Genomic DNA, 11,907 nt, shown 5'->3' on the forward strand with positions numbered 1-11,907 from the left:
GTTTATAGGTGCAACTACAGTCAGACTACACAGTGTGTCAACGCCAGTAGTGAACAACGTTTTTTCACTGGCAAACAGCAGGGGCTTGACTCCGAAAAGACAGAACCCGAGAGCTAGAACCTCAAAATAGGTGAGTTTTTATTAACGATTCAACTTTTTCCGCTTATTAGAAATATTTCAAAGACTTATACGTATAGCACAAGGAAAAATCTGTTTCATCCAAAAGAATGTGATATTGTGGTTACTGTAATAGATTTATGAATATGAATTTTGAAATATGAGAAGACTAAGTCAAGCGGCAACGACTGGGTAAGCGAAGAACCGAAGCGAATTATGCTCTCCGTCAAGAATATCACGAGAGTAAGTCTGAATAAAATTATCTGAAAGACAATTGGGAAATTAATAAAAAGTAGAAATAGTTCGCGATACTTTCAGTCCCGCGTTCTGTTGTTAGAAGAGGTTTCGCCTAAAACTCTTTGCGTGATTCTGCGTGTGCACCGTATTGTTTACGTGAACGTCGAAATGAGTCGTTGTGTTTTAGTTTCACTGACGAGATTCTCGATTGTTTTCTGAGTCAATTTTGTGGTGTTACTCAAGCGTCATAATATCCATACAAGCAAACGTGATAAGAGTGCCGCCTATACTGTATAACTTCGAAACAGATTTCAAGCTGAGTTCTCAAGGCTACATAGACGACGGGCGATCAGCTGTTGTCAATGACGTCACAACAAATCCAACGCCTTAATAAACATTCATTACGTCACCGTTGGCTACCGGCCTACCACCAATAACACGGTAATATAAATCAAATAATCGCTAGGAATAAATGACTTAACCTAACGCCACTCCCTTTTTTCTAAATCGCATAACACGCAGAAAAAAAAACGAAAATGTCTAATGTCTTCCATGAGGAAGTGACGCAAGGGGATGAGTCATCGACTGGGATCGCAAGTGCTTCGGCAGTTGGATCGTTGCCGACGGATGAGATGCCACCGGAGAGCGAGAAAGGATCCGACGCGGGACACGGTAACCGATTTCAATCAAAACTTTTAATGTTGTTTTGCATCCGCGCAATCAACGCGGGATACAGATTCTATTTGGGCACGGAACTTTTTGATCAAGGCAACAAGTTCGACGATTTGATTTTCAAATATGCCAAAGGTGAAGAGACGGAAAGTAAAGGAGAAAGCTGGCCGTATCAATACTTGCAAGCCAAGAGTCGGTTGCATGAAAAAAGCGAAAAAATAACAGCAAAAGACTTATTCAGTAGTGAAAACGATTTCAGCCTGCCAAAATATTTTCGTTCTTTTCGTGAAATAACCAGAAGAGGAGACGAGATTGACAGTTGCATCATTTGCACGAACATTGACTTTGAAAATAAAGAAATCCTTGAGAAAAATGGAATTGAAATTAAGGAAGTGCAACTTATTGATCCAATTTTAAAATTCGCAAAACTATCGGATGGCAAAACCCCAACTCGATACAAATTAGACATTAGCAAAGAAAAATCTGACATACTGAAGGAAGACTCCACCTCGAAAATTGTAGCCAAAATATTGTGGGGTAAACCTAAAACTGCTACTGAAAAAATTTATCTGAGCACAAAATCTGAAGTAATCCGAAATTATCACATTGCCTTGATAAAAGAAAACGTAATCAATCCCGAGACAAAAAAATTTCACGAAGATTTCATTAATCGGCCTGACGGACTCACTGAAGGTGCCAAGGAATTGCGTAAAAATCTTCAGCGATTTGATAAAAACTTCGAAACCTTGAATAAATTGACTGTCAGTTCTGATAAAACTTTCGGCAAAACGCCACTAGAGCCCAAAATATTTAATTATCCTCTACCCGTTGCTGTTAAGGACGAGGAAATCCAAGCATTTTTGGACAAGCTCATCTTCGCAGTTAACACGCCCAACGAAGGCGAATTGGATGACGTACTCAAAAGTGAAGTGGGAAATTATTTCACGCTGCTCACTAGCGATCTTCAGTCAGCCTTCGTCATGAATGAAATGGTCAACTGGTTCAAAAGAAAAGACAACATTTGGCTGTCGTCACAAGAAGCCAAAAAACTGTTTTTAGACAAGACGAAAAATATTATGGAATTGATACGTCTCAATGACCTATCAAACGATTATCAGCACCAGTTAAAGAAAGAACTGATGGGATTAGAATTTAATAGAGATTCTATTCAAATTATGACTGAGAAATTGGAACCGTTATTCAAAGACACTTCAAACTCAGTTATTACTATTGGATCAGAGTCACCTCAACACACGGCAGTCAAATTCATTGCTGCCATCAAAACGCTTCCCGATTTTATATATGACGACAGTTTCTTGGTGACGTCATCGAAGCGTCTAAATGACGAAGTGGAAGCTAAAAAGTTTAAACACTGTTTTGAATTGAATAAGGATTCTCATAATCTACTCGTCGTCGTTTGTGATGGTGATGTAATATCGGCTAAAAATAGCACAGAATATGCTAGTCTAATTCCGACTGGACGAACAGATGATAAAATTAATAAAGTGGTTATCATAAGCCCAGAAAAAACTGCCATGCCCGTATGGAAATGAGTCAATGAAAATCACTGCAGATCAATGAAAAGCATAAACAAATCAATAGACAGTCTGAAATGTCATAGAATGTCAGTAAGAATGTCACGCAATTATCACTGGCGATGATTTTCTATGATAAATCAATTTACAAAGTCAGTAACAAATCGTTGGAAAATCAAAGATATTTCAAAAATTAGAAAAGAAGTCCAAAAAACTCATTGGTTTATCATTAGATCCAGAAAATGAAGTATTTTGCAGTGATTAAACTTAACTTAGTCATTGAACTAATCAATGAACATAACGTAAAAATCCATGGAATATTTTCTTTTGAAAAATTACTGATTTTCTACTGATATTTACATTTTCAGTAATTTTCAGTAAACCTTTGAATTTCTTATCATTTTATTGCCATACTTCATCGACACCTACAAATCAATAATCAGCATCTATTTATCACTAAGAAATCATTCCAATGATTAATAAATGATTGTTCAATGAGTCCCAAATGGTAATTTTGATTTTATAATGATTTTTATACAGCTTGCTATTGATTTTTATAATATCTTCTCAGTTCATATCACTGAGCTTTCCTCAGATTTCAGTGATATTTCAGGGATTACCACTGAGAATTATCACTGAGAATGATTTTTTATCCAATGATTTCTATTGATTGATTGAATACTGCTCCGTTTAAATCACTAAGTTTTCCCAGCATAAATTTTAATGATATTTCAGTGGCTAGCTTCCTAGCACAGTTGACAAATATCACGACAGGGATTTCCAGAATCATTGGATTTTCACTGATTATCAATGTAAATCATTAGTTATCCCGATTAATATTTTCCTGATAGTTCATTGACTTTATTGCCGATTATTACTAAATAGTGAACATAGTGAATGAATACCATTACAAATGATTTCTCAAATATCAATAAATTATCACTGAAAGGCCTTTGGAATGCTTTTCACGTTCTTCTTATGAAGAATCATTGACTTATATTATTTTGTTGCGTCGAAATCAATGATATTAAGGGTGAATTTCCATATGTAAGAAACATACGGCGTTGTCAACATGGTTAATATAGAATCGAATGTGCAACCATAGGCCAATGGTTATGGCACGCCCCTATGGATCGAAAGGTACCGTGTTCAATCCCAGATCGGGGCTTATAAAAATGAATCAATGAAAATAACTCTGAGTATGATTTCAGTTGGTATCTTCTTCATATGATGATGGTAAGACGGGTGGTAGTCTTGGTTTAACGCGAAAGCGACTCCTAGGCGAACAGCGCAATCATCGTAAATATGAAGGTAGATACCATAATTTTGAGACCTACTTTAATCGATAATATCCAGATATCCTAAATGACAAATGATATTTCTAGTGATAAATGAATGATTTTTTTCGGGCTCGGTTATAATTTCTATCCGCTAATTGATTTTGCAATGACAAATATTTCGTTTCTGGACTCTATCCTACTTCTAGCATTTTTCTTATATGTTATTTCATGATTTTGTGAAAGATTTTTTAATGATTATAAAAATACCAAACACACCACCAACACATTTTTCTTTTTCTTCGAAAAAAAAATTGTTTATCACAACGCCCTATATAGATACGTATGAATTAGATACTTGATTTGACTAAATTTATTGAATGTCTAACGTCATAGGTAGTTGGTTATAGAGTCTGGCTACCACTCGATATTGCGATGGTTCAAGTCCCAATACGGAAAAATTCAACCAATGATATAATTAATTCTAACAGATAATAGGTAAGTAAGTAAAATAAAAAAGGAGAAAAAGGGTAAGGAAAACCGACAACAGGAGTTCAAAACTGGTAGAGAAAGAAAACTAGTAAAATTTAGCTTTTGAATTTTCTAAAAAAAGTCATTGGATAAAAGCATTGAAAAATCAATCAATAAAAAAGCATTGAAAAACTAATCAATAAAAAAGCATTGAAAACTTCACTTTAAATCAGTCAAAAGTAAGTGAATATATGATTTGAAAATCAAAGAAAAACCATTCATTTCTCAGTGATAAATTTATGCTAAGTCAGTAATAATCATGTCCGAATTTTGATGGCGAAAATCATTGGAAAATTAATCAAGCTTATATCCTTCAATTATCAGTGATTAATCAAAGGGGCGTTTTCATACGGGTGATAACTGACGAAATAAAATACGCTGAGCTAACTGATGAGTACAAGATAAAACTCCAGTCTCTCAAAGTTTCTTTTCAGCCCAAAAAAGATTTGGGACAACAGGAAATAGAAAATAATAGAATAACAGTGGGAGACTTGATTGGTGACAAACCGGAAGAGGTAATCGATATCAATTCAATAAAGGAGTTGACGCAATTAGGAAGGGAATTAATTATTCCTTCATTCGATGACACAACTCATTTTGATGAGCAAATGTACATCAAGCGAAAGTTGAAATTCCCTTTCCACGATAAGTTTGAGGATGAAATTGCGAAGCGACTTGACTGCAGTGTAACTCAACTGCGGGGGGAATGCAGGATTCGACAGGATGGCCACATCGAATGGCTCGTTGAAGACAAACGACAAAAAGAAATATGGGATAAAATTCTAGATGTCGCAAATCAATCATCTTCGTCAAAGGAAATTCACGAAGATGATCATTTAATCTTTTTGAAGGAGCATGAGAAAGAAAAGTCAATTGTCATCATATCCGGAGTAGCCGGAACCGGAAAATCCACAATTCTATCTCATTGTTATAAACAAATTAAAATGTCAAAACCGGACCATTGGGTAATCAGAATTAATTTAGTGGATCACTACGGGGCAATCTTGAAACTGGATAACAACAGTACGTGTTCGAACGCTGTCGGCATTTTTATCAATGAGTTACACGTCGTTGAAAATAAAAGTTCATTTTCTCGTTCCTTATTAAGAAACCGGTTGGAGACAGGAGAACGAATCGTTGTCATGTTTGACGGATTCGATGAAATCAACGACTTGTGTCAAGATAAGGCGATTGAATTGATGAAGGCCATCACTAAAGACAAATCGATCCAACTTTATGTGACAACCCGACCCCACATGCTCGACAAACTGCAATCCCAATTGTCTCAATTGTCTTACAGTTTGGCAAATTTCCAAAGAAATGACCAAATTGATTTCTTGATTAAATATTGGGAGAAAGAACTGGATTTGATTGGCGATAAAAATAGCCCAATTCAACAATTCGCTGAATCCTTAGTTGATCGGGTATCGGAAACTTTAAAAGATAAAGAAAGTTCTTTCATTGGAATCCCATTGCAATGTCGGATCATAGCCGAATGTTTCCAATCAAAAGTTCGATCAACGCTGGGAGAAACCGGTAGAGCTACACAACTCAAAGCCGATTTATTTGATGGTCAGAGATTCGATTTGGCTAATTTATATCGTCGTTTAATGGAAACAAAACGTCGGGTCTTTATCGAAGAAAAGGCTAAAATACCGTCGTCGTCACTTCAAAATGACATTGTGGTTGACGCCATTAATCAATTGATACAAGATATTGAGGGTCATCTGACAAAATTAGCCATCAAAACTATAGTCACGGATCAGAAGAACTTGGAAATTTTGTTGTCACATCAGTCAACGCAACGGTCAGTTGACCTAAATAAAACCGCTTCAAACGCATTGAAATTCGGATTGACATTCAAAAATGGAGATGAATCAAAAGTCCAATTCTTGCATCGTACCTACGCCGAATATTTATTCGCCAGATATTTGTACGAAGGGTTTCTCCTCGATGAGAAACGACACAACAAGTTGCTAGAAAGCGAATCCATTCACATGCTTATCCTGCAGAAAATCCTGGCTACACCGGAGTACGATGGCGTCCAAGTGTTTTTCAATAGCATGCTAAAAGAGTTGGTCGAGGACGACGAAGAATGGCGAAATAGAATTGACAGATGCGATTTACCAGACAGGATAAAGAAATTTACGGAAAATTTTGTCAGAATATTTCTTCGAAAAGGATCACCTCTACAGGCGACAGTTCAAACTATGAAAGGGACGATACCGAGAAAGATGTACCATAACTGGTACAACAAAGAAAACGTAGTTTATTTTTCTCTCAAGACTGGGAATACAATGATATTCACATTCCTGTGCGATTGTCTTGATGTAACCTTAGATAAAAAACAGATTCAAATCGTAATGACGAAATCTTTCATGGCCGACGCTTTTTCAATCTTATATTTCCGCCAAGTAGAAAGCAAATATTTTAAACGATTTCTCGATTGCGTGGACAGTGAGGCGGATAAAGTGATGTCAAAGCTTGCAACATACTTGCCAGCATCTTGTGATTTGGAATATTCTGAATGGAATGGAGAGGAACAACAAGAAACTGTGCACCACTTGTTGCAGTTTATGACAGATCAACGCGCGGCTTTCGACAAGTATTTCATTCCAAATTACAATACCGCAAAGATGTTAAACTTTTTCATTTTCAACGAAAATTACGCAAGTCATCTGAAAACATTTTTGGGATTACTGTCTCGATCGACGGCCTATTCTGACGATTTTAAATTTTCGAATTTCCTGAAGAAAGCCTTCTGTTCCAAAGAACATTTTATAAGTGGCCGAATCGAAAAAGTGTTAATTACCTTACGCGGGCTTAATAAACCCAATCTACTGACTCAACTTTATGGCATCGTTCTGGCGATAGAACCGGAATCTTTTCGAAATATTTATCAGCCGCTGCCGCTAGAAAGCGACTCCATGGGAAAAGACGTGACAGGAACGGATCTGAAAATACTGATGAAACGAGATTCGTATCGAATGACTCGCCTTCACCGAGCGGCCTTCCACGGAAACACGAAGGCAGTCGATAAAATGTTGGGAAGGATTCGCCAAAATTTGACTAATCCGGAGCAAAACGAACTTGCCGGTAAAATAATAAATGAAATCATGGCTCGGGATGAATATGGATTTACACCGTTTTATGTAGCTGCTGTCCGTGGTCATGAGAAAATCTATCACAAGATGCTCACCTTCTTGAAAAAAATTCTTCCCGACGACTTACTAGAAAACCATTGGACACACCCAAAGGGATTCGTACATCATGCTCTTTCCGATGCAATTGATTATGAAAATGTTCAAATGTTTCAATTGATTCTGACAGCTGTCAAGAAAGTACTGGGGCAACATGAACTAATCCGAATTCTTCGTCTGCAGAAATATAACGATTCCAATTCATTTTTCGTCGAATGCAAAACGAAAGAATTATTCAACGAAATGACAAAGATCGTCGTGATGAGAGACGACAATGTGATGGATTACACAGATTTCTATGACTTGCTGGTCTTTCACGACGCTAAATCAATACAAACACTCGAGTACATCGACGCCGAAAATCTTCAAGGACTGCTTTTACTAAGAGGCGTTGACGAATTTACAAAACGTTTTCTAGATGCAATTTCTTCGTTTGTCTCTGGCATTCGATGCCTTAGGTTAAACAACGACGGCACACGTTTACGAAAGCCAATTACGAGACAAACTCTAGATTCCATAAATTTATACTCCATTGGATTTCCTCTGTTAACAAATCATTTATTAAAACATTTCACCAAAGTTCAGCTAGAACAGTTTGTCGAAACTATTACTTCTAAAAACAATTGGAAAACAATTGGAGGAACGTCCCACGGTGTCTACAAATCTGTTGATGTAAATGACCCAGCAACGGCGGAATCAATCACACTTGATTTGTTAGATCTGGGATGGAATAGAGAAGGCTTGGTGTTTGACGACAATGGTGACGGGACCACCACTATTCTCATCAAAGAACGTCAAGTGACAAGAAACAGTTATTGGAGGGATTTTATAACATCAGCTGCGGCCTCAAATTTTACGCACTGTGAAGAGGGGTTTGGATTTCTCGAAATAGTCCTTCGTATTTACGATTGTTTGAAATGCCTGAGTGACAGCTTTAAGAAAAAGCTTTTACTGCATGAAGAAGAAAGCGGTTTTATCATGATTCAGTTGTCACTAGAGACTGTTCAACGCATGATGACATATTTGTCACAAGAAAACCAAGAGGAAGTGAAACAGCAGTGGAAGGATAACGCACCTTCCATGGACAAATTTTTCCCGTTGACTATGGAACAACCTAATAATGATGATATCATGTCGACAGCGCGCAGATGGACTAATATCTTGCGGTTTTATCTACATTACGGAAGTGAAGTTCAACTAGAGGAATTCGTCAAGACAATCACGTTCTTACGTAACATAGGCGTAGAACGACGTAGCGTATGGAGTTACATATTTGAACATTGTCACAAAGAAGAAAAGATAAAAGAAATATTGAAACTCGTGTCGGAGAAAACTGACATTTTAGGTTCGGATGCCCTGAAAACAATTCTACTGCACAAAATCGATGGAATTCCTTTACTACTCAAAGCTGTGCTGTGGGGAGAAGATATCGACGCCCGGCTGGAAATTTTGCCAAAAGAAATCAGAGAAGACATTCAACAAATCATGGAAATAAACGCACCTAGGTTAATAAATGAAGCGTTTCTTAACCCCCAAACCCATTTCAAGATATTTGATTCATTTAATTGTTACAATAGATTGAATACCTTGATATTTTTTCTCAGTTATAGCAACGATACTCAACTTCAACAATTTGTTCAAAATATAACATCATTTGATTTAATTATTCCAATGATAATGCACATTCAAGATGAGAAAAAGTGTAGCATATGGGCTGAGCTATTAACCCACGCATGCCATGATCGCAATACGGCCGACATTGCAAAAATGGACAAATTCATGAAGTGCCTCTCAGAGATATTGGGCTCAAATGCCGTTAAAGAATTGGTGCTCCATAACGACGGAGAAAGACCCGTCATATTTTATCCTGTAATGAGAGGAGAGGAAAAGTTGATGGAGACGATGCTCAAGTATTTGACCGTCAAAGATCGAAAAAAAGTTCAACGCCAAGTCGATCAGTTCTTGGAAGAAACTTGCAAGACAGACGTTTCGTCGGATCGAGGTTTCTCCTTGATTACTGGGACCTGAAATAATTACGAGACTAACTGGGTTGCTATGTGTCCTAACTCAATTATCCTTATAAAATGTTTTCAGTTTTTCCTTTTGTTTTAACGCCCGACCTGAAAGCGCATTTTCGTGTGAAATATGTGTTTTGAACGTCTTTTTTTAAATACACTATCAAATATCCGCTAGATGCAGATGTGTTACCTAACTGGCAACTGACCAAACCCATTCAGCGTAAAATACTAGAAACACGGATCAGTACGTAAGCAGTAAAAGGGAACTCTGGCCATAGCAATATCAATAGCAAGCCTGAGAAAATTGAGCATATTTATGAGCCTAATCAAGCATTGCGAGCTATACAAACAGTTGCATAGAACCACAGTCAGATAAAACGTGGGTCTACACCAACAATAAAAAAACAGGTTATTCGTGGATTCAGTAGGGGCTAGAGTCTCAAATTTACAATAAGGGAGTTTTATTTACGACCTCAACTTTTCCCTATTTTCCAAGCTGCAAAGTAAAAGATAATAACTCACAATCAAGACAGAATTATTACTAATGAGACTACAGTCATGTTTTTGGAGCCCTGAAAGAACACACAAGTTTTGTCAGGACTATATTGATTGTTGACCCAAAAGAATGAGAAAAAAGATTTATCCCTCGCAAGAAAACGCCACCGAAATGAAGGGAAAATAATTCAAATGTTTTCTACCTTTCAACCTGGGAAATACAGCCAGGCAACAGCCAGGCACATGGGATTTAAAGGAGGGGAAGAAGAGATGAATCGCCCGACGTCGATGGATCCTCCAATGGAACAGGACGATGTTTAACTACATTTTAAAAAGATACATAAATGTTATGCACAACATTATAGGAAAGTTGAAATTGAGATGTTGGGTACATGTAAATTCATTTTCATAAATGGAAGAACGTTAAGTGTTTTATGTATAAAGCTACTGCACACACACTTTTACAAGACTTGCACACAAGCAAAATTAATTCAGTGATAGTATTACAAAATTAATATTTACAGTCTGGTAATCCAAGAAGTTGGGACTGTTGCTGATGGAAAGATACCATAACACAAAGCGAAACTTGCATTTGTTATTCTTGATGATGAAGGCTGGCACAGGATTCAAATCTGCACAAAGAAGAATAAAGGAAAGCTGGATTGCTGGATTGTAAATAAAAAATGCATGCAATGCATTGAGGGAGCTTGCAACATAGAAGTGCCAATTAGGAAGCAAATGACTACAGTTTACCTTTCATTACAGCCCTCATAATCATGCTATTGCCATTCTTGGTTTTAAGGTTATTTAACTGCTACACAGCAGCACGTACATATATCTCAGATGAGATTAGAGAGTTTGAGAGACTCAGACATGAGACACTAGTACAGCAGGACGATTTCAGATTTCTATGAACTGTATTTCGTGGATTCGTGCAGCCATTAGCGCCATTAGCGGCATTGCCAGATGTACTTCTAATCCCTCACAGCCTCCCGCCAATTTTAAACGAACAAAAATGTTGCGCAAGAATTACAGTAAATAATAATTAACAAAATTAGCAATACATACGACGTGGATACACGTTCAAATGTCCAGCATTTTTTATACAACCACTTTCCATTTCTGATTAATTTAACACCCATACATGGAAACTAATTGTTTGACTTTTAGATAATCATCACACTCTAGATGATATTATTCAATTAAACACAGGGAGCACCCGGGATTGAACCGGGGACATTCCGATCTGCAGTCGGATGCTCTACCACTGAGCTTTACCCCCTTATGCAGCTTACTATTAGTAAGTGTTATTAAGTTACTAACACTACAGTCTGTTAGACAGCAACTGACCAAAGCAGTAAAAACTGAAGTGCAAGGTGTAACCTTGTGATGAATAATTTTAGACTTCATTGGTGACAAGTTCTGGCAAAATCGACAGGTCTAATTTCCCTATACACACATAAGTAAAACCATCTAATCGTTTTTTTTTTTAAATAATAGCTTTCTGATTGCTTTGATTGTGCCATAATACTATTAATGATTAACCAAATTAATTATTTAGAAAAGTACCTTGAGTTTATTAATGTTTGTTTGAAGTGGGTCTTGCTACTTGAGTGGACAATCTGTTTGTTACCCCACGCAAAAGGCTCATCGAACCTCACTTTGGAAGTAATGGCTTACACGCTGCTGCCGCTAAAGAGAAAAGGTCCAAAGTTAGAAGTAATCCATGGCTGGCTGAAAAAGGCGATGGCTTTCCATTGACGGTATATCTACAAATAAACGTCAAGAATGAGATTTCAGATGAACCAAAAGGTAGTGAAAGATT

The 11,907-nt window shown here is 37.0% G+C and overlaps 1 protein-coding gene and 1 non-coding gene across 3 annotated transcripts; one reads left to right on the forward strand and one right to left on the reverse strand.

The window, feature by feature from the left end:
• The first annotated feature begins 385 nt into the window (after window positions 1–385).
• On the forward strand, window positions 386–9,763 carry LOC124328474. Of its 2 annotated transcripts, XM_046787247.1 has the most exons (4): window positions 386–795; window positions 877–1,026; window positions 1,162–2,562; window positions 4,724–9,763. In XM_046787247.1, exons 2-4 carry the CDS (start codon window positions 891–893, stop codon window positions 9,595–9,597), a joined length of 6,411 nt encoding a protein of 2,136 aa, XP_046643203.1. In that variant the 5' UTR covers window positions 386–795; window positions 877–890; the 3' UTR covers window positions 9,598–9,763. The 2 variants fall into 2 exon arrangements, with proteins under 2 accessions (XP_046643203.1, XP_046643202.1); XM_046787246.1 differs by having other exon boundaries at window positions 877–2,562.
• A 1,529-nt stretch (window positions 9,764–11,292) lies between these two features.
• Trnac-gca lies at window positions 11,293–11,364 on the reverse strand. The gene has a single exon. It is a non-coding gene; the product is annotated as a tRNA-Cys (tRNA).
• Window positions 11,365–11,907: the final 543 nt, after the last annotated feature.

The sequence above is a fragment of the Daphnia pulicaria genome, chromosome 3 (assembly GCF_021234035.1).
Source record: "Daphnia pulicaria isolate SC F1-1A chromosome 3, SC_F0-13Bv2, whole genome shotgun sequence".
NCBI classification, from domain to species: domain Eukaryota; kingdom Metazoa; phylum Arthropoda; class Branchiopoda; order Diplostraca; family Daphniidae; genus Daphnia; species Daphnia pulicaria.